This window comes from Nomascus leucogenys, chromosome 12 (assembly GCF_006542625.1).
Source record: "Nomascus leucogenys isolate Asia chromosome 12, Asia_NLE_v1, whole genome shotgun sequence".
Classification (NCBI taxonomy): Eukaryota; Metazoa; Chordata; class Mammalia; order Primates; family Hylobatidae; genus Nomascus; species Nomascus leucogenys.
In genome coordinates this window covers 26,935,852-26,963,804 of record NC_044392.1, presented here as the reverse complement: position 1 = coordinate 26,963,804, position 27,953 = coordinate 26,935,852, and the positions used below count along the sequence as shown (strand labels likewise).

The following is a 27,953-nucleotide window of genomic DNA, read 5'->3' as shown; positions in this document are numbered from 1 at the left end:
TAAATGGAAATTTGAACTCTATTATTTGACTAATGTGTGTATACCGTCTGGCTAACTCCATTTCAAACATCATATGCATTTACTTGTAGTTTTTATCTTCTCTAAATATAATAACTTGTAGAGGAAGAGTGTGGAAGAGTCTTCCATTTACCAAAGTGATTTCTATGTCATTTTCTTGAGTTTGATTTCAGTCTTGTGACTGGTAAATTCTACGTATCTGCCCTTTTGAGCAAATAAACTTGTCAATCAGATATTTTCTAACAGGGATATTTTTTGTTAATATTAGTTTAGGTTCATGTGGACATTGTTTAAAAAACTTTGGGAACTTTAACGATCGGATTTTATGATACTTTATTAGTTATAGCCAACTACGTTACTACTTCCATCAACACCCATACTCTGTTTCTTTGTGAAATGAAAAATATTGTTTTATTTGACACTCCCCTCCTTATTAATATTGTACACAGTAAAATCCAAACGGAAGCCAATAACTTCTGAACTCCAATTGTGTCCATCCTGCAAAGCATATGGGTTTGTTCACTGATTTACTTCCAGAGAACTAGATCATCATCATGAGAACCCCCACATTCCCCAAATCAAATTTACATGTTTCTGAAGGAACACCAAATGGTAGTGAGCACTTTGCTAAATAACATTGAGCTTTATTTATTTTCTTATGGATTTTATGCTGTTTTACTATGTGTCAGTATCCCTCCCTTCTTTTAGAAATCCATAAACATTGCACTTCCTTTCATTTTGAACTTTCTTCTTACTAATTTAGACATTAAAGAGACATATATGCTTATTATCCCCTAGTTTAATATATATATTTTTAAAAATTAAGCTGATATTTTAATTTTATTTCTTCATGTGAGCATCATTTATTCATTTGTCCATTTACTCAATATTTATTTAAATGATCTGTGACCACAGTGACTAAAAACTGTTGGGTACTAGAGGTGTGAAAATGAATGTGTTGTGTGCTTAATCTTAGAGTTTCACTGGGAAGTAGGGGAGACAGACAAGTATACAAATAATTGTCATAGAAGAGTTGTTATTGTAGGGTCATGAATGAGACAGGATGCAAAGCCAGAGGAGGGAGGTAATGACAGGGATGACTTGAAAGAGAAAGTGAGGCTGGATGTAGTGGCTCACACCTGTAATCCCAGCACTTTGGGAGGCCGAGGTGGGTGGATCACCCGAGGTCAGGAGTTCCAGACCAGCCTGGCCAACATGGTGAAACCCTGTCTCTACTAAAAATACAAAAATGAACTGGGCGTGGTGGTGTGTGCCTGTAATCCCAGCTACTTGGGAGGCTGAGGCAGGAGAATCACTTGAACCCGGGAGGCAGAGATTGCAGTGAGCTGACATTGCACCATTGCACTCTGGCCTGGGTAACAGAGTGAGACTCTGTGTCAAAAAAAAAAAAAAGAGAGAGAGAGTGACATTTGACTCTTGAAAGATTAGCAAGAGAAAACAAGGAATGATGTTTTAGGCAACAAGAACAATATATGTAGATAAGAAAAGCATAATTTTTAAAAAGCATATTTGGGAAATAATGAGAAGTTTCATGAGGACCTTGGGCAGGAGGGGTCAAGGTGACAGATGCAATTGGAAAGGTAGGATAGATCTAGCTTGTCTGAAGGATGTCTTGTGCTTTGAACCTGTGGACCAGAGGATATGGATACTTTCAAACAATTGCATGATCAAATATTTTGTTTTAGGAAGATAATTTGGAGGCAAAAAGACTGAAATGTGAATGTACTGGTAATACATGTGGAGAATAGTTAGGATACTATTAGAATAGTCTGGGGTAGAAATAATGAAGGCTTCTTTAACCAAGGCTGCAACAATACGGGTGTAGAGGGGCAAACTGAGCAGCATTTCCCAGGTACTGTAGGGAACTTGGGTACAGTTGGATATGTGAGACAACGAATAGTGAGTCATTACTATCCTCCACTTTTCTTTTATCTTCCTTTTAAAAACTTCCCTGTCCTGGCGTCTCTTTAATTTTCAGGAAAAGAGCTGCTAAAATGTGTGCTTTATAGAGAAAGAAGCTTACTAGACCTTACATGTTCTCACTTACGGCATTTAGTGATAACCAGGGTGTCCCTAAGCAATTGAATAGTCATACCAGACCAGCTTCTGCATGGTACAGCTTTAATGTATTATTGTTTGAACTTCATTAATAATTAGACTTGCGATGAAAGTAACCAGTTCAAGTGATCTTATAATCAACTTTCTGCCTCAGCACCCGGAACTTTGAGAGAGCCACTGTGTTCATTTATCAGGAGGCATTCTGCTTCCTCTGTGGTGTGCCATTCCCTAACTTGGTAAAGAATATTGTCTCTCTGGCAGTTTTGTATTAGTGAGTTATACAAAGGAGGTCATAGCAAACCACCTGTACTTTAGAAAGTTAACACAGAAACACTGAAGAGGTATTTCTTCTTTGTGGTACTTCTCAGGTTCAAGCCTGGCTCTATTTCCATAGCACACCAGTCCAGGCTCTCATTTTCTCACATTCGATGGACTACAAGAGCTTTCTGACTTGTCTACCTTCAGTCTCTTCCTCTCTTAAGCTGTCCTGCCCTCTGCTACTAGATTAATCTTTCTAAAAGATTATCTTCGTAGCTAGCATTCCTCACCTGCTTGTTGCCCAGTGCCCATCCTTTTGGCATTCCATTTTCATCATAATTTGGCCTCAGATGTACCTACTGGCCTTATTGGACACATTGATATGAAGTCTTGCTCTGTTGCCCAGGCTGGAGTGCAGTGGCGTGATCTCGGCTTACTGCAACCTCCACCTCCCAGGTTCCAGTGATCCTCGTGCCTCAGCCTCCTGTGTAGCTGGAACCACAGGCGTGCACCACCACAACTGGCTAATTTTTTTGTACTTTTAGTAGAGATAGGGTTTTACCATGTTGCCCAGGCTGGTCTTGAACTCCTGAGCTCAGGCCATCCTCTCTCTTCAGCCACCCAAAATGCTGGGGGTTCAGGTGTGAGCCACTGCAGTCAGCCTGTTTTATGCTTTTAATTCCTTCTCTTTCCTAAAGTAGTTGACTGTTATATAACATGTATTATCCAAAGTTCACAGGACACTCTAAATACCAATATTATGATATCTTTATTTTTAAATATAGAAACCTTTCTCCTCTTTACCAAAAACCACAGTGACTCAGCTACTTGCATGTCTAAAATGGTCTCTGCATTTTTCTGTGGCTAGTCTTTATGATGGTTATAGATCAGTAATAGCCTTTTTGGAAGCATAATATTATGTATTAATCATGGCATTCTTAAGGAATCACTGCAAGTAACCAGGTAGACCAATTTAGTTGGACTGTTGTCTGTTTTTTTAGTATGTAAAAACATGGGTTCAGGGGATAAAAACAACTCAACATTCATGAAGGATATATTTTCAGATGCTCCTACATTCCCTGATTTTTCAATACTGCTATGATTTTTTTTACAGAGTTTCTTTACTTATGAAATTGATATAAAATAACTGCCTTGTCATAAGACTGTATAATAACTGAGAAGGGCAAAGACTATTAGCTAAATTTACTCACCATCTGCTACATGGGAGTGACTCAGTTCATTGCTCAGCAAACCCACAAGTTACTGTGTTGTGTCTCTGTGGGTTCTCCTGGGGAGAACAGAAACAATAAATATTAAATCTGTAAATGTGTCAAGGGGTCACTGTGGTTGACTCTTGGTTGCTAAAGGAAACAGAGGTTCTAAGGCCCTGTAAAATTATAATATTTCAAAGTGAAAACGAATGAATTAATAGAAGAAGCTGAGACAAGGATCTTATTTTGTGTTTGTTTTCCTCTCATACCCTTGTCAATTAAGATTTTTTGAATCTCTTGCTCTTCTCCACTGTAAGCCTGCCCTGGTATTTTCTAATCAGGTACAGAGATAATATATAACTGGCCGGGTGTGGTGGCTCGTGACAGTAATCTTGGCACTTTGGGAGGCTGAGGTGGGCAGATCACTGGAGGCCAGGAGTTCAAGACCAGCCTGGCCAACATAGTGAAACCCCATCTCTACTAAAAATACAAAAAAATTAGCTGGGTGTGGTGGCTCACACCTGTGGTTCCAGCTACACAGGAGGCTGAGACATGAGGATCACTGAAACCTGGGAGGCAGAGGTTGCAGTGAGCCGAGATCACGCCACTGCACTCCAGTCTGGGAGATAGAGCAAGACTTTGTCTCAAAAAAAAAAAAAAACAAAGAGAGAGAGAATACATAACAAAGAAGTAAGAAAACAACTTCAAGCGGTGATAAATGTCATAAAAGAAATAATACAAATTTTTTACTGCCCTTCATTAGATAAAGATGGTAAGAGAGAAGGCCTCTGGGCCGGGCACGGTGGCTAATGCCTGTAATCCCAGCACTTTGGGAGGCCAAGGTGGGTGGATCACCTGAGGTCAGGAGTTCGAGACCAGCCTGACCAACATGGTGAAACCCCGTCTCTACTAAAAATACAAAATTAGCCAGGCATGGTGGCTGGCTATTTTTGAATGCCAGTAATCCCAGCTACTCAGTAGGCTGAGTCAGGAGAATCGCTTGAACCCAGGAGGCAGAGGTTGCAGTGAGCTGAGATTGCACCATTGCACTCCAGCCTGGGTGACAAGAGTGAAAAAAAAAAAAAGAAAAGAGAAAGCCTCTATGAGCAAAATGGCACTGGAATTGAATGATGCAGTAGAGCTAGCCATATGAAGATCGGCGGCAAAAACAGTGCAGAGGCCCTTCTGAAATTCTGCTGAATCCATTTGAAGCCATGAGTGTGTGTGTGGTGGGGTGGGTATGTGTTTATGTATGGTGGGAGAGCTAGAGTACGAGGAGGCTGTGCAGTCTATTACCACCTTTGTTTCACAACATGGACTTGTCCATTTCAGGAAAAAAAAAATGAGGCTGGGCGTGATGGCTCACGCCTGTAATCCCAGCACTTTGAGAGGCTGAGGCGGGTGGATCACTTGAGGTCAGGAGTTCGAGACCAGCCTGGCCAACATGGTGAAACCCCATCTCTACTAAAAATACAAAAATTAGCCCGGCATGCTGGCATGTGCCTGTAATCCCAGCTACCTGGGAGGCTGAGACAGGAGAATTGCTTGAACCCAGGAGGCAGAGGTTGCAGTGAGCCAACATCGTGCCATTGCACTCCAACCTGGGTGAAGAAGAGAGACTCTATCTCAAAAAAAAAAAAAAAAAAAAGAAAAAGAAAAAAATGAATGTCCCTATCTTGACATATTAATTTTGTAGAAATAAATTCACTTGCTAATACGTGGTTGGCCCATATAACTCCTCCATTGAAAATATTATTTTTTACAGTGACAGCTGTTAAACTATACCTAACATTCTGTGTAATATGAAGATGAAGATGTTAGAGATTGCAAATTTAATAGGGAATTGGGGATGGACCATAGGAAGAAGGTAGAGACAATTCACAACTTACTAGGATTAGTACGACACCTCATTATTTTTTAACAGCAATGACAATACACACACATAAAGATAAAAAAATGCTGGTCTAGCTTGAGAGGATCAGGGAATAGTCTAGATTCTATACACGATAAATTTAATCTGATCAATTCAAAATTTAAAAACAGGCTTCTGCTAACATATGTTTATACCTTCTGCTTAAGCTTGAAAATAAATATGAGCTTTATCTGCACTGTCCAGGAAAGGGGATGAATGAACTGAGATAGCATTCCATTTTCAAGCCTTTGCCACTAACATGGCTTCAAGAAAGCAGCTCTTACAGAGACGCTGTGGCTGAGCTGCCAAGGATGTAGCTCCTTGAACTGCTCATTTGGAAAAGAGAGTGCTTATCAGTTAAAAATTGAGAAGGCAGATGTGCTTTATTATAACAACTGTGTGTTTAGAAGTGACAGTTCTCAAGGCAGACTTGTGGATACCCCTTCTCAACTCAACCTAAGAATCTTAGATTCTTTCTTACCAGATGGCAGGCTCAGGTTCCGGATCAGTTCCATGTGAATAAAGTGGTGAAGCATAATCTTTCTAATAAGATAGGTTCTTTATGGGCTACATTAATTGAAAGACCAAATTACAGTGCAGGAAATGCTAGGTTCCCTGCCGTGCATCTGTGCTCTGAAGATCTTGGCTTCCTGACTCTGCCTCTGACAAGTTTTATGATCATGAGCAGTCACTTATCTACTGCCTCAGTCTTTTCAATAGGATAAACATGTTAGACTTTGGTGTTTTCTAGGGTCTAACAAGGTTTCATTACTTTATTATTCTGTTATATCTAGAGTATCTGTTTTAGTGTGGGCAGCCCTATGAGAGATACTGTGCAAAGTGTGTTCTTTTTTTTAAATTTCTTTTTTTTTTTTTTTTTTTTTTTTTTTTTGAGACGGAGTCTTGCTCTGTCACCCAGGCTGGAGTGCAATGTCGCAATCTCGGCTCACTGCAAGCTCCGCCTCCCGGGTTCACGCCATTCTCCTGCCTCAGCCTCTCCGAGTAGCTGGGACTACAGGCGCCCGCCACCATGCCTGGCTAATTTTTTTTTGTATTTTTAGTAAAGACGGGGTTTCACCATGGTCTGGATCCCCTGACCTCGTGATCCGCCCTCCTCGGCCTCCCAAAGTGCTGGGATTACAAGCGTGAGCCACCGCGCCTGGCCCAAAGTGTGTTCTTGAAGCAGCAAACATGATTGTGAATAGTCTAGAATGGTCCAGAAACCAGCTCATAGGAGACCCAGTTAGCAGCAGGGATGATTAGCTTAGAGAAAAGAAAATTAAGACCGTCTTTGAATATTTTAATTAATGTCGCATGGAAGAAAAGAAGTAGACTTAGTCTGTGTTGCTATAAAATATTTAATTGAGGTGACTCTTATAGGAAGTGCTCTAACCACAAAAGGAAAAACAAAACAAAACAAAGGGAATAGGAGGAAATTTTTAGAGATGATGGATAAGTTTATGGCACTGATAGTGATAATAGTTTCACAAGTGTGTACTTATGGCAAAGTACATCAAATTATACATATAAAATATCTACAACTTTCTGTATGTCAGCCATACTCAATAAAGCAATTAAAACTATATATAACTGAGTCTAGTTACTAGAAGTTTCAGATGTCTGGCTTACTATGTACAGTATAGCACTTTCCTAAATGTCCAGTAATAAAATAAGCAGCCTATTGAGCTACATGTCAATAATGACATAGAAGTAGAAACAGGCCAGCGCGGTGGCTCAGGCCTGTAATCCTAGCACTTTGGGAAGCCAAGGCGGGTGGATCATCTGAGGTCAGGAGTTCGAGACCAGCCTGACCAACATGGTGAAACCCCATCTCTACAGAAAATACAAAATTAGCAGGGTGTGGTGGCAAGCGCCTGTAATCCCAGCTACTTGGGAGGCTGAGGCAGGAGAATCACTTGAACCCAGGAGGCAGAGGTTGCAGTGAGCCAAGATTATGCCACTGCACTCCAGCCTGGTTAACAAGAGCGAAACTCCATCTCCAAAAAAAAAAAAAGAAAAAGAAAAACCAAGTAGAAACAAAATGACACTCTACAGACCATAAGATATTCTTACATTAATAAAGGCATTACAGTAGAATCTGATCACAAGGATTAGCAATAGGTATTAGTGATGCTACCAAGACTATTCAGAATGTTATTAAATTGCTTTTGGTAGGGGAAAGTTCTCCTTTCTATTTAAAAACAAAAAACCTTCTTTAACAGTTATGCCTTAAATTTTACAAGGTTAGAGCATTCCTAAAAAGCTAGGTAAGTCTACAATATTTTACAGAGATGCTATAAACATGTGACCTCAACCACCCACCAAAATGTCAGGTAACTGCACAGTATCTTTTATATTGTACTCTAATTCTTTGATGTTTGAGTTCCAACTATAAAATAATGAGACTCATTTCCCTGTGATATAACTTGTAAGCTCAGTCTCATTACATTTCACTTTAGCTTTTCTTTAAGTAGCTTGAATAATCCTTAAAGTTAGAAAGCAGCATCTGATCTGTCTTTCTATATCCAGAAGCATGTAGTACAGTACTGAGCAAAATCAAGACTTTTTTTGGGGGGGGATGGATTTTCACTGTGTCACCCAGGCTTGAGTGCAGTGTCATGATCTTGGCTCACTGCAACCTCTGCCTCCCAGGTTCAAGCGATTCTCCTGCTTCAGCCTCTCCAGTAGCTGGGATTACAGGTATGCACCACCACACCCAGCTAATTTTTGTATTTTTAGTAGAGACAGGTTTATGATATGTTGTCCAGGTTGGTCTCGAACTCCTGACCTCAAGCGATCCGCCCACCTCGGCCTCCCAGAGTGCTGCGATTACAGGCGTGAGCCACCATGCCCGGCCCAGAATCAAGACTTGAATGAAAGAAAGAGTGTGATTTGTGCAGGATTTTACAGTACCACAATGGCACTACTACTCACTGTGTCATCTGTATTTTGACCTGTTTGCTGGATCTTAGGAACTTGCAAAATCATTGAAGGTTCATCTTTTTAAAAATAGTCAATCACGCAAAGAATAGCTGGAGAATTAGGTTTTGCTCTCCTAGTCAAGAAGGGCATGGATCCTTTGCTACTTATTGATGTGTCTGTGTCTTAGTGAACCGAAGAGGCAGGTGATCTGACAGGAATGTCTTTTCAGTATTTGACTAACTCTCTTTCTATTGTGAATATATCCAAAGTTCTTTTTGTCTTTCTAAACCCTAACCCAGATAAACGCAATGATTTTTACACATTTTCTTTTCTTCTACGTGACTTCCTGGAAAGAATGAAAAAAACTACTAGTTATTGAGCACCTACCATGTGCTAGGCACTACAAGAGATTCCTTTGTATGCATTAATTCATTAAATTTTCAGAGGAGCTTTGCCAGCTAGGTGATGTTGCCGTACAGAAACTCAGAGGGCTAAGTAACTTATTCATGTCATACAGCTAGTAAATGTGACTAAAAGATGATGTAATAAGCAATGCCCTGTTTTGGTCTTAGAGATATATTTAATTCTCCTTACTCTTGGATTTTTGTCTAGGCCCGTCCCAGTAGTATAAACCCACTTTTGTCTGCATCTACTGTGGACAACAAAGACATACCTACCTCATAGCACACAGTGTGTCACCCCTTTTATAGTGTCCATCACACCCTACTTTATCTTTGTATTTGGATACCTCCCTGATTTTAAGCTCCTGCAGGTCAGAAAGTGTTTCCTTTTTCATTTTTTAACTACTGAAATAACTACCTGGCATGTTTTGTTACATTCAGTTTTCTTAATTATAGGTCCATGAATTAAGTCAAATGTGCTTTTCATTTTACTATGGAAATCTATATGTGTCCTGAACATGTCTGATAACCATGACACAGTGGAGTGGTTCAGGAAGAGCATTCTCAAGTGCAAGGCTCTAATTGGGATTGCAGCACTGACCACCTACTTCCAGTACTCCAGAGAATGACACTTCTAGTCATTAGACCATGGCTTTGGGACCATCGCCTGGTTTTTTCTCTTACTCTCTCTAATTGGGTATGAAAGGATTCAGTATATGTCACCACCACCACCACCCCCGCCATATATCACTGTGGCATAAGGATTATTTTGAGGTAAAGGCGATTGAGGAAAAGCAGACACAGGATGAGCTCTCTGCCATCCCCTGTGTGCCTGAAAGTCAAACATAAATTCTTCTTGTGAAGGTGCCTCACCACTCACTTTCCATACCAGGAAAGGGATAGCAACCTTATAAATGGAGATGAGATGGCACCAAGAAAGAGTCTATACAAACAAACCTTATTAACTAGTCTTTATCTGTCATAAGTTTCCCCATTTATTTGCCTTCCTACAATTTGTCACCCTAGAAGCTCAAAGTCCTTTTCCTTTGTTTTATCACTTCTCTACAGAAGTACTGTTCCTTCTTAACATGCTAATAAACCCCAAGTCCCAAGTTTTTGTTTTTTTGAGACAGGGTCTCACTTTGTCACCAAGGCTGGAGTGTAGTGGCACAATAGTGGCTCATTGCAGCCTTGGCCTTCCAGGCTCAAGTGATCCTCCCACTTCAGCCTCCTGGTTAGCTCAGACTCCAGGTGTGTGCCACCAGGATTAATTATTATTATTATTATTATTATTATTATTATTTGTAGAGACAAGGTTTTTGCCATGTTGCTCAGGCTGGTCTTGAACTCCTGGGCTCAAGCCATCTGCCTGCCTTGGCCTCCCAAAGTCCTGGGATTATAGGTGTGAGCTACTGTGCCTGGCCTCAGCCCCAAGTACTAACCACTCCTTTGAGTTAGTTATTACTGAGTTTCTCCCACGTGTGTGCATACTACGTGTGTTAATAAAGTTCTGTTTATGTTTATCTTGCTAACCTGTATTGTCTCAGACTTATTTGCAGGGCCCCAGGCAGAGAACCTAGGAGGATAGAGGGAATAAGTTTTTCTCCTCTATAAGTGATTCATCCAAAAGAAATGTGAGAAATCATGCATTATTAACTAGTTAATTCAGAAGAGTTTCTTTTCTATTATTCCATTTTATGGACTACTTTATAACTCAGAAATGTTTTCTGTGAAGTGTTCTATTGGGTACATGCTTATAATCCCAGCTACTCAGTAGGCTGAGGTAGGAGATCCCTTGAGCCCAGGAGTTCAAGATCAGCCTGAGTAACATAGCAAGACCCCATTTCAAAAGAAGAGTGTTCTGTGATTGTTTTGTGATTTATTACTGAATCTCAACAATAAAAAAAAGTATTTGGGATTTGGGGAGGAAGAGGAGGAAAAGCTTACTGAAATGAGTGATGCTTTTAGGGCTTCAAAAATCCCTAGAATCTCTTTTTTCATTTCACCAAGTAGTGTTCTAGAAGAATCATTTTACCTGATATTGATGAACATTCTATTCTGAAAGAATATCCTGAAAAAAGGACCAGGGCAGAAATGATGGAAATTTTGAATGCAAGGATTTTTGAGGGGAAGCATAAAGGAAGCATGAGGGATTTTTGATGGGGAAACTGAAATACATGACCACTTGTTGTAGTGCCTTGTACACAGCATTTTGTTAAACGTACCTAAATGTTTTAAGTGAAACTTGGTTTGCTCATTAAGATAACATATTTTGCTGGGCACGGTGGCTCACACCTGTAATCCCAGCACTTTGGGAGGCCGAGGCAGGTAGATCATGAGGTGAGGAGTTGAAGACCAGCCTAGCCAACATGGTGAAACCCTGTCTCTACTCAAAATACAAAAGTTAGCCGGGCATGATGGCACATGCTTGTAATCCCAGCTACTCGGGGGGCTGAGGCAGGAGAATGGCTTGAACCTGGGAGGCGGAGGTTGCGATGAGCTGAGATCGCGCCACTGCATTCCAGCCTGGGCAACAGAGCGAGACTCTGTCTCAAAAAAAGAAAAATCATATATTAATTATTACATTTAATATATAGTATATTTCATTTTAACTTCTTTTTGTGAGCATCAGAGCCAAACCATACAGTTCCAAAATCATTTGATTAATTTTTACTTATTTTTACTGGAATCTTTCTGGGCAAGTCCTGTTTCTGGTTTATGTAAGAAAAAAATGCTTCAGCTAGTACTTTTCAAGGCCAAGTTAGTTGAGTGGAAACATCTTCCCTACCCTTTAAAAAGTCAACTAGAAAAAAATCCTATAACCTAAGAAGTCACTGAATTCTTCTTTCACATTTAAGAGCAATTCAGGATGTTCCCTTGTTCTTAAATGTGAAATGTCTATGGCAGTGCTGTACATAGCAGTAGCAGAGTCCTATCAAACAAAATTTAATGCAGAACACCAGTATATATGCAAGGTAAAAATGGAGCTGAGGGGGTGTGTGTGTGTCTGATGTGTGTGGTGTTGGGTGTGTGTGTGGTGTGTGGGATGTGTGTGTAGGGGGTGTGTGTGTGGTGTGTCTGTGGGTGTGTGTAGGAGGGTGTGGGGGGTGTGATGTGTGGGGGTGTATGTGGTGTTGTGTGGGTGTATAGTGTGGAGTGGGAGTGTGGGTATGTGGGTGTGTGTGGGGAGTGTGTGTGGGATGTGGGGAGGTGTGGGGGGATATGTGTGTGTGTGGGGGGTGTGCGTGTGTGTTTAGGGATAAAGTATGAAAGGTCCAGAACCTTTTCCTTCTTATGGTCTTCCTCTTCCAGCTGAACCTATCCTCATCCTAGGCAGTACATCAAACATTTACTCCAAAACTTTAGGGACCTGAAATTTATTTGTATATATGTAATATTCTATGCTTATGATCATTTTACATTAAGATCTTTACTTTGCATAGTTTTTTGATTTTGTTTTTAGAGATGGGGTTCCACTATGTTGCCCAGGCTAGAGTGTAGTGGCTGTTCACAGGCAGGAACGTAGCACATTACAGCCTGGAACTCCTGAGCTCAAAGGATCCTCCCACCTCAGCCTCTGGAGTAGCTGGGAATACAGGCACACACTACTGTGCCTAGCTCTACTTTATTTAGTTTGTTAAGAAATCATTTTGGCATTTTGGGAGGCCGAGGCAGGCGGATCACAAGATCAAGAGATCGAGACCATCCTGGCTAACACGGTGAAACCCCATCTCTACTAAAAATACAAAAAAAAATAAATAGCCAGGTGTGGTGGCAGGCACCTGTAGTCCCAGCTACTCGGGAGGCTGAGAAAGGAGAATGATATGAACCCGGGAGGCAGAGCTTGCAGCCGAGATGCTGCCACTGCACTCCAGACTGGGCGACAGAGCAACAATCCATTTCAAACAAATAAATTTTAAAAAAATCATTTTTGGAAGAAATAAAAGGCTTGACAGCAACATATAAATATTCCATGTACAATAACTTGTTAAATAATTCTTTAAATGTTAAATTTCTTAAAATTCTTGTTTTTCTAAGATTTTGGAAAAATGAAACCAAATAATATATTGTTAAGGGAGGCAGAATCTTGCTTCCTATTTCTTTAAGCTCATTTTCATAATTAATCTATTTCTTTAGGCCCACAGACATACATCAATAAATATGTTTCTATTTGGTTATTTGTAGATATGTAACTCTTATTTGTCAGAGTAGAAAACTAAGACTCACAAAATACATGCTCTGGCTCTCTTAGCCTTGTTTCTCTTTGTACCATGCTATAATTTGTATGGAGAAACCAGCCTGGTACTTAAGAGAGCAACTACAGAACCACAGAATCAAGATGCTGAATATGGATTAGTTAATTGTTAGGATAAAGTTGAGACTGTCCCTATGGTGATTTTGTCATTTTGCCTTCATTTGGCTACACCTATTTATTCACAACAAGTAAATTAATATAACATATTAGCACTAAGATTGTAAAATTTTGAACTATGGATAATTTTTATATTACTGGGGAAGGATTAATTTGACTAGAGATTTATCAGAACAATGTTTTCAACTATTAGCTGAGTGTTTATCAAGGTCTGTGGCATACAAAAGTTATTTTTGCTTTGAGAATTTCAATTCTAATAGTTCTTTCAATGTATACTCTTAATATGTGTTAGGTTTTTATTATTTATCATATTGCTTGTTTACAAAAATCTTCCTTTTAATCATGGCCAGCCTTCCCAGAATCCTGAAATGCTTCTTGTATTTGCATTGCAAAAAGTCATTATTATTGCATAAACACTTCAACTTGAGGGTGTGTCATTTCTTGGATGCTTGGTCTTTGGCTCTTCTGTCCATACTCTATCATTTTACCCTAACACCTCTCTTCTGTAGCAGTTTCAGTCATCTAATAAGGATTGGGACATCCCACTTTAAATACAAGTATAAGATCTATTCTCGTTGTTAGAAAGCAAGAGTGAATAAAGGTCAGCCGTTCAGATGACTGCCTGTCTGATTTTTTTCTGTGAGCATAATATGTTAGGAAAAGCTAGTTCATCTCTCTGTGGCTTAGGATTCAACAGCAGAAGCTGTCAGACTAACACTGATTGAAGGTAGACTGGGAGGGGGAAGCGCATCTGTCCAATGGCTCGCCATTGGCTTCTTATTACAGCATTCTCCCCTGAGACACACTGCATGCTCATTCACCTACCTCCTCCTCTTCCCTCCCCTTCCTTTCCTACCCCTTCATTACTGATTCACAGCGAGAGGCAGCAGCAGCAGCAGTAGCAGCAGCAGCAGCAACAACAGCGCTGCTTGTCACGAATCGAGGATTGCAATGAGCTCATCCTTTTCTCCTTGCAGCTTCACAACTGCCCTGGCTTCCTGGCTACTGCTGCTGCTGTCTTCTCACACATAGAGACACACACACACCCTTTCTCACACACACATACACACACTCACACATTCTCACATGCTAGACCCTTCTAAGCAGCTTGTCCGTTTTTACACATGTATCTGAACTCTCCTGCATCACTCTTGGCCATTTTCTCGCATTCGATTGCTTTTGCCGTTTTTTATTTAGATCAGTACTTGATTTCATTTTCATTTTCCAGTCTACTTTGGGGTTCTCGCAGTGGATAATTTAGCCAAAATGTTTTTCTTGTGGAGACATTAGCTGACAATTCCCACCACAGACTGGCTTGTACGTCCTCCTAGGGAGACCTAAACCTGGCTTCCCTCCCACCGCAGTTCTTAAAATTGTGGATAAGAGATCCATCTTTCTCATTCTGGATACCTACTTAGTGCTCATGGAAGAAGGGGTGCCCTGCCCAGCCCCAGCTGCTAAGCTCACACCTCCTGTCAAAAAGTCCCAGGACATGCACGACGAGAGGAGCAAGCTGGTGAATGAGTATGCGTGTCGAGTGCTGGAACTTCTGGGGATGGGGCATCGTCTGTTTGTGCCTCGGCTTCTGGCGGTGAGATTGTTTTTCATTGAACTTCATTTGTAGGGAATCTGCTATCCTCTGTGAAAATTCCTTGTATCTCTGAAAGAGGCTTGTGGTCTCTAGTTTTCTTCTTCTCTCCATTCTGCCGAGAAGGAAATGCTGAGTGGCCACTGCTGTGCAGCTCATTTGGAGCCTGGTCCACACCACCCCTTAATTGGTTAGAGGAGATCATGGCTCTTTTCTCAGAGCCCAGGGTCACATTAGTGGCATTATCTCTGTGGCAGCAAAAAAATGGCTTTCTGCCTGGCTAGGCTCAGCAATAAAGCAGAATACCCAAGTGCTTGATGTAGGCATTCTGTTATTTATATCTCCAAAGGGTTAAATTTTACAACAGACATAGCAACTTATCTAGACTGCTTGTGGTTTGCTTTCTAACCTCCCCATTTGATTGCCAATTTGATTGTTGTTTTGTTTTGTTTTGTTTTTTGATAGAGAATTTTACCACCTAAAAATACTTTGGTAGGAAATTGTAGATTTCTCTCCTAAAATGATTGAACTGTTTATCTGTGAAACAGCTTAAAGCTGCTGGCTTCTGTGCTGTGAATCTGGGAAGTCTGACTTGCTTGTTATTTGATTTCCTGAATAAGAGAAAAATCACCCTTCCTCATTTCCTACTAAGGGTTAAAATTAAATACCCACAATCGCTGTTGCAGGCTTGAGAACTATACCTAGCAACTATTCTATAAGGTAATTGGGTTACAGTAGTCCTATACCATTATGTGGTAATGGAATAAGAATAGTTTAGTCTTGTCTGTTTTATAGAATGGAGTTTAATACCATTTTAGACTATTTCCTCATTATGGTTCTCTCATATTAAAGTCTTTTCAGTACAGTATTTACATGACTGAATTTAACTCTTTTCTCTCCCATATCTCCCTTCACTATAGTTCATCTCTATTTATACTTATCTTTACAATTACTAGTTCAGTCTTTATGTATGTATTTACATGCAAATATAATCTCTTCTGTACAATCATAACAGACATGTTAGGTAGCCATGTAAATAAGAAATTTCCCATCCTAAGGAAAGTCTATTTGTCATTGCAAAACAAAGTTTGATGCAATGACTAGCATACAATTATAGGGGGGTTATTTTTGAGAAATATAGTTCCTTTGTCATTTAAAGAAGAAATAAAAAGAGCTGAAGACATGTGTTTCAATGTCCAGGTGAAGTCATTATTTCCCTGAACCCCATCTTTTTCTTAATAAAGGAGAAAACTAAGGATTCATGATTCTATTTAGAAAGGAGTTTTGTTTTTTTTTTTTTTTGTAAGTGAAATGAGAAGCATTTTATTTCAGAAGTTTTGATATTGTGAAGTGCTAAACTATATTTCAACAAATTCTCTACATCTCTGAGGAATCAGGGTTGGTCTAATATATTTCTGCATCCTAAAGACTACTTAACTTTGTGACTCAAAGGCTTCCAATGGTAACTTTCCAGTAATTTGGTGCCACCTCTCTTTGGCATTTACATTTTCAGTGTTTTGAAGGAAAACATAAATTGGTAATTAAGAATATTTTGCATATTCAACTCTGCATTAGGGATGAATTTAAACTGCCTCTAGTCTGAAAAAATTAATTAGCAATAAAATCCACAGGGAGTTGGGTTCTCAAGCTTGAGCTCTTTGGAGGTCATGTATATCTGTGTGTTGCAATTGTACCAACTCTGTTTGGTTGCCAAATTAGGCATCTGAAGTAATGCATCTCTCAGGTGGTCTTGAGTCCTTACTTAGGCTCTATCAGCTAGAGCCTAAGTAATAATGCCACTTGCATTATGTGTGAAAAGCATATGCTAGGCCAGATGCAGTGGTTCACGCCTGTATACCCAGCACTTGGGGAGGCCGAGGTGGGCAGATCACCTGAGGTCGGGAGTTTGAGACCAGCCTGACCAACATGGAGAAACCCCATCTCTACTAAAAATACAAAATTAGCCGGGCATGGTGGCGTGTGCCTGTAATCCCAGCTATTTGAGAGGCTGAGACAGGAGAATTGCTTGAATCTGGGAGGCAGAGATTGTGGTGAACTGAGATCGTGCCATTGCACTCCAGCCTGGGCAACAAGAGCTAAACTCCATCTCAAAAAGAAAAAGAAAAGCATATGCTGATTTATCTTGGGGGCACTTGAAAATCTCTGGCTTTGTTTTACACAGTTGCACTTGAAAAATTATTCGTAATACCAGGGTACTCTACATTTTGGGAAATTACAAGTTCTTTAATTAGCAATATGGCTGTGAGTTGGGATCTGCTATTCAGTAAGTTACTGCTCAAAGTTTAGCATGTATACCAGGGGGAAGTTGTTCAGCCTTGTGTTATTGAACTGGCTAATGATGTGGGATCAATGGCTAATCTGCACAGGGCACTCCTAAGAGGAATCCTGCACACGCAGTATTGCAATCTTTTCATTTCTAGTCAAGAGGAAGTACTAAAGTGTAAAACATCTCTTTACCTTTTTAGTTATGTTTCAAACACGAATGCTTGTGGCTTAAGCACATACAAGTACTTTATTTTACTTTTAAGATCCCAGTATTTTTTTTCATTATAAAAAAGTCATTTTTAAAAAAAATCAAATAAATGAAGATTTACCAAGACAGTGTTGTGGATTTGGTCTCTGAGCCTTATTAGTTATTGTTCCCTGATTCACAGAGGGATCATCAAACTATTAGAACTCTAGGCTTCTATAACCTTCAGTTAGAAGAAGGTTACTGATATAATAGAGGATGCACATTTGGAATTTTTACTTGTTACCCTTCAAAGGTACACCCAGTAAAGGGCAATTTTCCTTTAATAAATCAGGTACAAGCATGCTATTTTAGATATTACCACAAGGCCTAAATTCTATATGTAGATTCACCAAATATGTTTTTCTTTTGTGAAATTAAAATACTGAAACAGGAGATGCAAATATCCTAGACATCAGCTAAGTGGTATTTCCCTTTTCTAAAGCCTCTGCTTTCAAATGATTCTCCGACCTCCAGAAATTTTTAGCTGAATAAAAATTCTGTTAGATACCGTAACTAAAGGAAAAACAAGCCATTTAGGATAAAAATAGTGAAGATAAGAAAGAGAATCACATTTAGTTTTTTTTTCAAATAGTCCCCTAAAAGAATCAAACCTAGAATCTACTGCTTATTAGAGGCCCTTAAAGAAAGATTTATTCAAGAATAGTGAGAAGTTTGGAATAGAAGCATCTGGAACTAATACTCAAACAGTGGAAGTATTTCCACCCACCCTACCTCTTTCAAAACAAAAATCAGGCCAAGCGCAGTGGCTCACACCTGTAATCCCAGCACTTTGGGAGGCTGAGGCAGGCGGATTAGCTGAGGTCAGGAGTTCAAGACCAGCCTGGCCAACATGGCAAAACTCCATCTCTCCTAAAAATACAAAAATTAGTCAGGTGTAGGGGTGGGCACCTGTAATCCCAGCTACTCTGGGAGGCTGAGGCAGGAGAATCACTTGAACTCGGACGGCGGGTTGCACCACTGCACTCCAGCCTGGGTGACAGAATGAGATTCTGTCTTAAAAAAAAGAAAAAAAAAAATCACCTTAAAATATGATACTCTTGCACTGAATTTTTCGGTGGGAAAAACACACTGAAAATGGTATCAGCAGTGGCATGTGGCCAGAGTCCATACTCTGTAAGTGTGTGATATTTGGAGAAGGAGGAGAAACTTTGACTTTGCTCGTATTCAAAATCTCCCCTTTTCCCTCTGGATTTTTTTTTTTTTTTTGAGATAGGATCTCAGTCACCCAGGCTGGAATGCACTGGTGTGATTTTGGCTCACTGCAACCTCCGCCTCCCAGGCTCAGGCAATCCTCCCACCTCACCCTCCTGAGCAGCTGGGGACTACAGGCGCCCACCACCATGCCTGGCTAATTTTTGTATTTTTTGTAGAGCTGAGGTTTCATCTCATCTCTACAAAACTGGAAAGGCTGTTTTTCACCTGGCAAATTCTTGCCAAGGCTGATCTAAAACTCCCGAGCTCAAGCGATCTCTCCAGCGTGGACTTCCAAAGTGTTGGGATTACAGGTGTGAGCCACCGTGCCCGGCCTTCCTTGGGATTTTTAATTTTTGCTACTATATGCCATAAGAAGTTATCAGATCATTATATGTTAAAATTAGTGTTAGCTAGAGGTTGAATACAGCTACTCATTTTCCACAGTGAATTGAAGGAGGGTTGATTATACATACACAAATGATCTAGCTGTCCCTTTTCGTAGCCATTTTAAGGTTTCATTTTGATCAAATTACTTATGCTGATAAATTGCATACTAATCTTGTTTGTTTTTAACTTTGTAGACTTTCTTAAAACATTATGTTTAACGGAGGATGAAAGAGCAGAGGAGAATGTGTCTTCCCTTTTTACCTCTGTTGTTAACAGCTGCAAGGATTGCTCTTTAAAGAGAGATTACAACTTGTAACAGAAGTTAAAAACCCAAATGCAGAAGTTGCCATGTATACTTCTGATACCCCCCCAAAAAATCTAAAAGTCAATTTTTATATGAAAATAAGTCCTAAATATACTCCATAATTTCCATTGTATACATCTTGACTTTTGAATATTGGATGTGCTTGAAGTGGAGCCTTAATAAATTCATGGAACAAATTTATGTCGATATCTATTATGTGCCAGGCAATTTGCTTAATTCATATCACTGGGGTAAGTGCAGAGGATACTTACACTAACATTCTACTTGCCTTTCCCTCTGGATATTTCTTCCTACCTACTTGAAAGGAAAAAGAAGTAGGACTTGTTTAAATGACTTTACTTTTATCTTTTTATATAGTTCTATTCAAATGAAGAAAGAAGTAATGTCACCTTTGAAATGTAATTGGTAAACATGGTTCATATTATTTAAAAGGATTTGTCAGAAAGCTCAGGGAGCAAAAGATGGTTGTGTAGTAGAGCCACTAATTTCAAAAAGTTATCCTTTATTCTTATTTTATTTTATTTTTGGAGACAAAGTCTCGTTCTGTTGCCCAGGCTGGAGTGCAGTGGCATGATCTCGGCTCACTACAACCTCCACCTCCTGGGTTCATGCAATTCTCCTGCCTCAGCCTCCCAAGTAGCTGGGTCTACAGGCGCGCGCCACCACGCCCAGCTAATTTTTGTATTTTTAGTAGAGATGGGGTTTTGCCATGTTGGTCAGGCTGGTTTCGAACACCTGACCTCAAGTGATTCACTCTCCTCGGCTTCCCAAAGTGCTGGGATTACAGGTATAAGCCACTGCGCCTGGCCTATTAGTTCTTATTTAAAAGCTGGTAAGTTATTTTATTTTCCAAGGGAAGGAAACATGCCTCTGCTTATTGAAATTGTCTAAATCTTATTCGTATTATCTTCTGGCTAACATTACTTAACTAATGTTGGGAAAGGAGTTGCATTTTCATTATTTTACTCTTCCCTCGCCATTGTTCTGAAAGCAATATAGAAAAGCTCTAAGAATTTCCCAGTTGAAGAACAGCCTTTCCAGTTGAAATCAGTTTTTCTAGTCTGAAGGGATTTTGTACAGTGAGCACAGATGTATAATTGTAAACCAGAAGCCAGCACAACCTATTTTGGGTACTTGGTTTGGTTTTTGAAGTGTTAGTCTGCCTTTTAGGGGTACATTTTTAAAGCATAGATCTTATGATCGCAAGATCATTCATTAAGCCTCTTCATTGTCAGGGTAAGGGTTTAGTATTCATACAATTATAAACTCAATTATAAGCACTAATTATCTGCATAGCCAACTCATTAATAATTAGTATATGTGCAGGCCTGGTAGCTCACTTCTGTAATGTTAGCTACTAGGAAGGCTGAGGCAGGAGAATGGCTTGAGGCCAGGAGTTAAAAACCAATCTGGGCAACATAGCGAGACCCCATCTGTAAAAGAAACAAACAAAAAAACAAATTTGCCAGGTGTGGTGGTGCATGCCTGTAGTCCAAGCTACTAGGAAGGCTGAGACAGGAAGATTGCTTGAGCCCAGGAGTTTGAGGCTCCAGTGAGCTATGATTGTGCTACCGCACTCCAGACTGGATGACAGAGCAAGACCCTGCCTCTAAAAAAGTAACAACAGTAATAACAATAATTAGTGCTAAGATGGTGAGATAGTAGCACTAGGATGGTGAGAACTGGTTCTGGAGCCCTGGTTGAAGCCATGTTTTCTTTTCATAAACAGCACTACTACTTGTATTTTAGACTAATAACATTACATTAATGCTTGACATTCATAAAGCTTATTTATTTATTTATTTTGAGACAGGGTCTCACTCTGTCACCCAGGCTGGAGTGCAGTGGTGCAGTATCAGCTCACTGCAGCCTCCATGTCCCAAGTTCAAGCAATCCTCCTGCCTCAGCCTCCAGAGTATCTGGGATTACAGGTGCGTGCCACTACGCCCGGCTAATTTTTGTATTTTTAGTAGATACGGGGTTTCACCATGTTGACCAGGCTGGTCTCGAACTCCTGACCTCAAAGTGATCTGCCCACCTTGGCCTCCCAAAATGCTGGGATTACAGGCATGAGCCACCATGCCTGGCCTGTAAAGCATATATATTTAACAAAATAGTATGTATAGGATGATTCAAATTTTGTTAAATATGTGTAAGATATGTATGTAATGATGGGGGAAAGGACTATAAATAATGTAATAAAATATTAATTATGTTTATCTCTATAGTCAGACATTATGTTAGGCTTTTAAAAAATTTTTTATTTTGGGCCATGAATATGTAATCAAGAAAAAGTTTATGACCCCACCATGTAGACAATACACATACATATGTACGAATTATGATTGGAAAAGTATTCTTTTTAAAAAAAAGCCAAACAAGTTTTGATAAATTCTTAGTGAAATATCCAAATCTTTGCAGAACAAGAAAACATCCAATCTTTGCAGAACAAGAAGTGTCTATCCCTCGATTGTAGAGGGAAAAACCTCTTAGATACAGTTGTCAGCAAATGAAGAGTTATCTCTGTAAGCTTATAATCTGCTTATGGCATTACAAAGGCATTTGAGGTAATACTTAATGATTATGGAAGTCTCTCGAAGATAGAAAATTGGAGGAAAAACCCCATCAGAATCAAAGTAGGACTAACTACAGGTTGTCTTCTAGAATACTGGCAAGCAAGGTTTTTGTTTTATGTGTTTTTTTTTTACTGGCATTTTTGTTTTCATTCACAATGAAATTAGCTGTATTGCAGCCCATAAGAAAAATATAAGTTCTTCCAACTTAGACTGCCCACTTTATGGAATTAAAAATATCAGTGAGGCCAGGCACAGTGGTTCACATCTGTAATCCCAACACTTTGGGAGGCCTGGGTGGGAGGACTGCTTAAGGCCAGGAGTTTGAGACCAGCCTGTGCAACATAGTGAGACCCCCATCTCTACCAAAAACAAAACAAAACAACAACAACAACAACAAATTCTTTTTTTTTTTTTTTTTTTGAGATGGAGCCTCACTCTATTGCCCAGGCTGGAGTGCAGTGCAGTGGCGTGATCTCGGCCTACTGCAAGCTCCGCCTCCTGGGTTCATGCCATTCTCCTGCCTCAGCCTCCCCAGTAGCTGGGACTACAGGTACCCACCACCACGCCCGGCCAAAATTTTTTTTGTATTTTTAGTATAGATGGGGTTTCAGCATGCTAGCCAGGATGGTATCAATCTCCTGACCTCGTGGCTCATTTTTTTTTTTTTTTGTATTTTTAGTAGAGATGGGGTTTCACTGTGTTAGCTAGGATGGTCTCAATCTCCTGACCTCATGATCCGCCTGTCTCAGCTTCCCAAAGTGCTGGGATTACAGGCATGAGCCACCGTGCCCAGCCAAAAAAGAATTCTTAAAACGTAGCTGGCATGGTGGCACACGCATGGAGTCCTAGCTACTCGGGAGCTTAAGGTGGGAAGGTCTCTTGAGCCCAGGAGTTCGAGGCTGCAGTGAGCTATGATTGCACCATTGTACTCCAGCCTGGGCAACAAATTGAGCCCCTGTCTCAAAAAACAAAAAACAAACAAAAAAATCAGTGCGAACAAGGTACTGCTTTTAGCCACTAAGATATCTATTTTTGAGCATATTTGAGCAACATAGATACTATCACCCCTTATATTTCTTTTGGAGTTCAAAAAATGCATTCTTATGCCTTAAATTATTTCATTCTCAAATACTTGTTTTTTTGGTGTGTGTGTGTGTGTGTTTTTTTTCTTTTTTTTTTGAGACAGAGTTTCACTCTTGTTGCCCAGGCTGGAGTGCAATGGTGCAATCTCGGCTCTCTGCAACCTCCACCTCCTAGGTTCAAGCAATTCTCCTGCCTCAGCCTCCCAAGTAGCTGGGATTACAGGCATGCGCCACCATGCCTTGCTAATTTTGTTTATATTTTTAGTAGAGATGGAGTTTCACCGTGTTGGTCAGGCTGGTCTTGAACCCCTGACCTCAAGTGATCCACCTGCCTCGGCCTCCCAAAGTGCTGGGATTACAGGCATGAGCCACCAAGCATGGCCTCATTCTCAAATACTTGTGATTAAAGATATTCCCATTTTTAAAATGGGAAAACTTACATAGCACTACAAGTTTGCCAAAGTTGAAGTTAAAATGAATTTATTACATCCTTTGCAACCCTGAGTACCTTTAATGTGTCAAGTACTCCAGAGGCTGAGGTTAGCAAATTGAGTAAGATGCGGTTTTCACACCTGTGTGTACTTGAGCCTCCCTGCCCCATGGTTGCCAGATCTCCTCTCTTCTTGAGCTTAACTGAGCTGGGCAATCCATGTGATTTGCAGCAATATCAACACCAACAATGTCTAGGAAAGGACAGCCACAGGGAACTCTGGCTTCTCATGTCCAGAGACTTAACCTGAGTTGGGCTTCAGCCCCACCCTGGTGGGAACCCCATTGTTGTACCCTCCCTGAGGCTATTAGCCTCTCCTAAGCAGCATCTCTGCCTACATGGCCATCCCTGCTTGACTAGAGGTCCGGTGTGTGAGAATGTAGGATTCCTCATTCTTGATCCCAATCTATCTGCTTTTGTATGTGCTAAAATGCTGGATTTGAAATTAGGCCTTGGCGCCGGGCGCGGTGGCTCACGCTTGTAATCCCAGCACTTTGGGAGGCCGAGGCGGGTGGATCACGAGGTCAGGATATCGAGACCACGGTGAAACCCCGTCTCTACTAAAAATACAAAAAATTAGCCGGGCGTGGTGGCGGGCGCCTGTAGTCCCAGCTACTCGGAGAGGCTGAGGCAGGAGAATGGCGTGAACCCGGGAGGCGGAGCTTGCAGTGAGCCGAGATTGCGCCACTGCACTCCAGCCTGGGGGACAGAGAAAGACTCCGTCTCAAAAAAAAAAAAAAAAAAAGAAAAAAAAGAGAAGGGGAACAGATGTAAAACTGGAAAGTGAATTGGTGGCGAATGGGCTAGGAGGAAGAATTTAAGTGCTCAGAGAAGGTCTCACTCAGATCTTACATTGAGCTAAAATCTAGATTACAAGGATGTTGCTAGGATTGGACTACATGTCTTGCTAGTCATGATAATGACTTGGACCAGGGTGGTGATGACGAAAACTGAAACCCTGTTACAAGCAGGAATTTCTCTGGCTTCGTGCCTACTTTTTCAGTGCAGTCTTTAATCAGCTTTACATTTTAATTTAAATAAAGTAATATTTTGACATAGCATATAGTTATGTGATTTCTGGGTGCTTTTTTTAATTGTTGAAGTTTTTGACTATTAAGTACTGACTGTAAAACATCTAATTTGTTTTTGGTTTCTGTGTACTCATCTTCCTAAATCTATAATATGTATCACAGTGTTTGCCAAAGTTGTTTATAGCTGTTTATTAAAATATTTATTGTCTTTCTTATTATAAAAGCGTTATACAGAAAGTATAACAAAAATGTAATGAAAAAATAACCTTCAGGTTACAGTGACCCACGCCTGTAATCCCAGCACTTTGGAAGGCTGAGGTGGGAAGATACCCTGAGCCCAGGAGTTATCAGCTTGGGCAACAGAGTGAGACTCCCATCTCTATAAAAAAAAAAAATTATGAGTAGCTGGGTGTGGTGGTGTGTGCCTGTAGTTCCATCTACTCAGGAGGCTGAGGCAGGAGGATCACTTGAGCCTGGGAGGTTGAGGTTGCAGGGAGCCATGATTGCACTATGCACTCCCACCTGGGCAACAGAAGGAGACCCTGTCTCAAAAAAAAGGAAAAATAAGTAGTAACCCATGATTCCACTATACAGATAAACATTTTGTTTTCTTTTTAGTCTTTTTTCTGTGCGCAGATATATTTATTTCCAAATGGTTTTTTATTTTTTGAAGAAGTAAATTTGGTAAACAATAGTTTTCATAAGAGATCAGTAGTTAGGTGGTTTGTTTCATTTACTTTTTCATAGCATTCTTCAAGGTATGGGATCAATTTCCTATTCTTTTCACTTGAACTGCTGCTGTCATTAGTTGAAAAGCCATCTTCCCATTAGATGTTTATTGTGTAACTGATGTATTTTGGTTGCATTTTCTATGTCTTCAGCCAGCTTTTTAATAATATCCTTAAAATGTTCATTGAGCTGAAGTCACAGATTAGACCTAGAGTTCAATTTCTTTTCCTTTTTTAGCCTTATTCTTTTCTCAGAGCTATAACTTAGTAAGCTTTGCCAGGAACCATCATTCTAATTTTCAGGTAATATGAATTCAGTATGTTAGTTTGTTCATTAACTCTTAGATTGCTTCTGTGATTTATGATGATTTATTTCAGCTTATAGCAACATCATCTAAATATTGAAATGTTAGAAATATCTTCTTAAAATGTTTGGAACTAACTTAGATCTTAGCTATAAAAGTATATTCAAGAAAATATAAATTCTTTTTGAAATATATTTGTTCTCAAAGCAGGCTGAAATGTAATGACGATTCTTGATGATTATTTTGCAGACCTCAAAGGAAGACCTTCTGCAGGCTGATTTTGAAGGTGCTTTAAAGTTCTTCAGGGTTCAGCTTCCAAAGAGATACAGGGCAGAGGAAAATGCAAGAAGACTGATGGAGCAGGCTTGCAATATTAAAGTAAGAACATGAGTTTTTATATAATAAAGGTAAAATATGAGTGCAGAATAATATGGCAAATTATGAAAAAAAATTTTTATATGTTGCAAGGTTTGATTATGTTTAAGGTTAGATTGTGTATGAACTGGTTTCTCCCAGATGTGTCAGGCTAATATGTGTATAGTAGCTGTACCTTTTAGTAGGACTTAGAGTGACAGTTGGCAGGCTCAGATTATAACAATAGGAAGACAAACATTTATCTCATAGGTGGGGCTCTAGAGTGGGCTGCTGTGATAGTGGTTTCCATGGAAGCAGACTTAGTATTTAGCTTTTGCCATCTGTTTTAAGATTATTTAGGACAAAGCAAGAAAAGCTTGCTTAGGCAATGTGTTCATTTCTCTAAGTGACTTGGAAAGTTTGAGTCTTGATCTGCCCATTCCCATACCACACCTGCCAAATATCTGTGAATACATTGGTCCATGTCACATGTCTGATAAAACTAAACACATTTTATAAATCAATTTGAAAGTGAAAACTCTTCCAGAAAGTTATAGTATTAAGGTGAGAGAGCACTCTTAAAATATTTGGAACCAATTTACTGATGTTAATTCTTATACCTCTACAATATAGCAGGGTATCTTTTTACCTAACCATAACATAAATATAAATTGTTTTCCTAAACAGAGATCCTGGTCTTAGGTACTTTACATTCTTGCAGAAGGAAACAGACAATAAGCAACATAATAAATATATTATTTATTTAACATGTTAGAATGTGATAAATAGCTGTGAAAAAAAAGAGAGTAGGGGAAGATAAAGGGAGATTGGATTGGTGGGGGAGCAAAGGTTACGATTGTTATTAGATAGTCAATGTGGACCTCACTGAGTCAATGAAGGAGATGAGAGATTAGTCATGGGGATGTCCCGGGGAAAAGCTTTCTAGGCAGAGGCAATAGCCAGTTCAAAGGCCCAGAGACTGTCTCATGCCTGGGTGGGCTTCAGGAACAGGAAGGCCAGTGCAGCAGGAGTGAAGTGAATGAAATGGGAGTAGTAGGAATGCTCACAAAGAGCCAGAAAATGTAGGCCATTGTAAGCATTTAGGCTTTACTTTGAGTGAAGCAGGGAGCTCTTGCAGGGTTTTTATTGGAGCAATGATATGATCTGTCTGAGGTTTTTAAAGGATCACAACGGCTATTTTGTTAAAAACAACCATAGGAAGGTAAGAGAAGTAGGGACATCAGACAGGAGATTTTGGAATAATCCTCTTGAGAGTTGATGATAAACTGAACCAGGGTGTTAACAGTGGAGATAGAGATGGAGTGAAGATGGAGGTGGTTGGAACCTGGGTATTTTTGAAAGAGAACCAATAAGATTTCCTGATATATTAAATGTGAGTGTGAGAAGAAAAGAAGAGTTAAAATGATTGCACCGATTTTGAACTACGCAACTAGGAGATAAGAGTCACCATCAACTTATTAAGCATATTACTTAAATGTTACTTTGACACAGACTTCTTTTAGGCACCAGAGCCACTGTAACATTTTTTGGTATAACACAATCATTTTAAATTTAAATCAAATTATAAATGTTAAAAAGTACAGTTCAACACTGAAAGTAAGTAACTGGGCAGAAAAAAATTATTTTGTCTTTCAAGTGAGCTTTATATTCAAAGAGATCATTTTCCAAAGCTATCATAAGAAAGATGGATTTCTGAAGTTTTCATTCTGAAATGCAAACTCTTTAAAGCCTTCACGATTGATTGTTTTATTTGGCCAAAGTCTAAGCCACATTTATTTGTAACTTTAAAAGTATATTCTAGTGGGCATGATGCCTTTGACTGATTTTGTCGGTGGCGAGTTTGAAAGGTAGGCTTCAGCTAACTGATTGTTTCGGAGATGCCAGAGAGAAGTATTGTAAATTGGGTCAATGCTGTATTTTTTTTTTTTTTTTTTTTTTTTTTTTTTTTTTTGGACGATCTTGTCCAGTGAGGAGTATTGTAAATTGGGTCAATGCCTGTTAAGGCAACCTAATTTTTATTTATGAATAATACTGAGTAGGAAATAAAAGAGAGGTAAAAAAAAGAGAAAATAAGAGGTACAGGTAAGGTGAAAAGTTAAATGTTTTCAAGGGAAATCTCAAAGGATTGGCAAGTCACTGAGGACA

General features: G+C 39.7%; 1 protein-coding gene across 7 annotated transcripts in view; it reads left to right on the top strand.

Annotated features, from left to right (window-relative positions):
* Window positions 1-27,953, top strand: part of RABGAP1L (RAB GTPase activating protein 1 like) — an 856,710-nt gene that overhangs the window by 647,058 nt on the left and 181,699 nt on the right. For 5 of the 7 annotated variants that reach the window (XM_030823945.1, XM_012511351.2, XM_030823947.1 and 2 more), the window contains one exon: window positions 25,683-25,811. In XM_030823945.1, coding sequence (XP_030679805.1) covers window positions 25,683-25,811 — 129 coding nt within the window. Of the gene's footprint in view, window positions 1-8,529; window positions 8,537-14,041; window positions 14,765-17,488; window positions 17,492-25,682; window positions 25,812-27,953 lie in introns of those variants that run through there. The other 2 variants (XM_030823950.1, XM_012511352.2) reach the window with 2 other exon arrangements.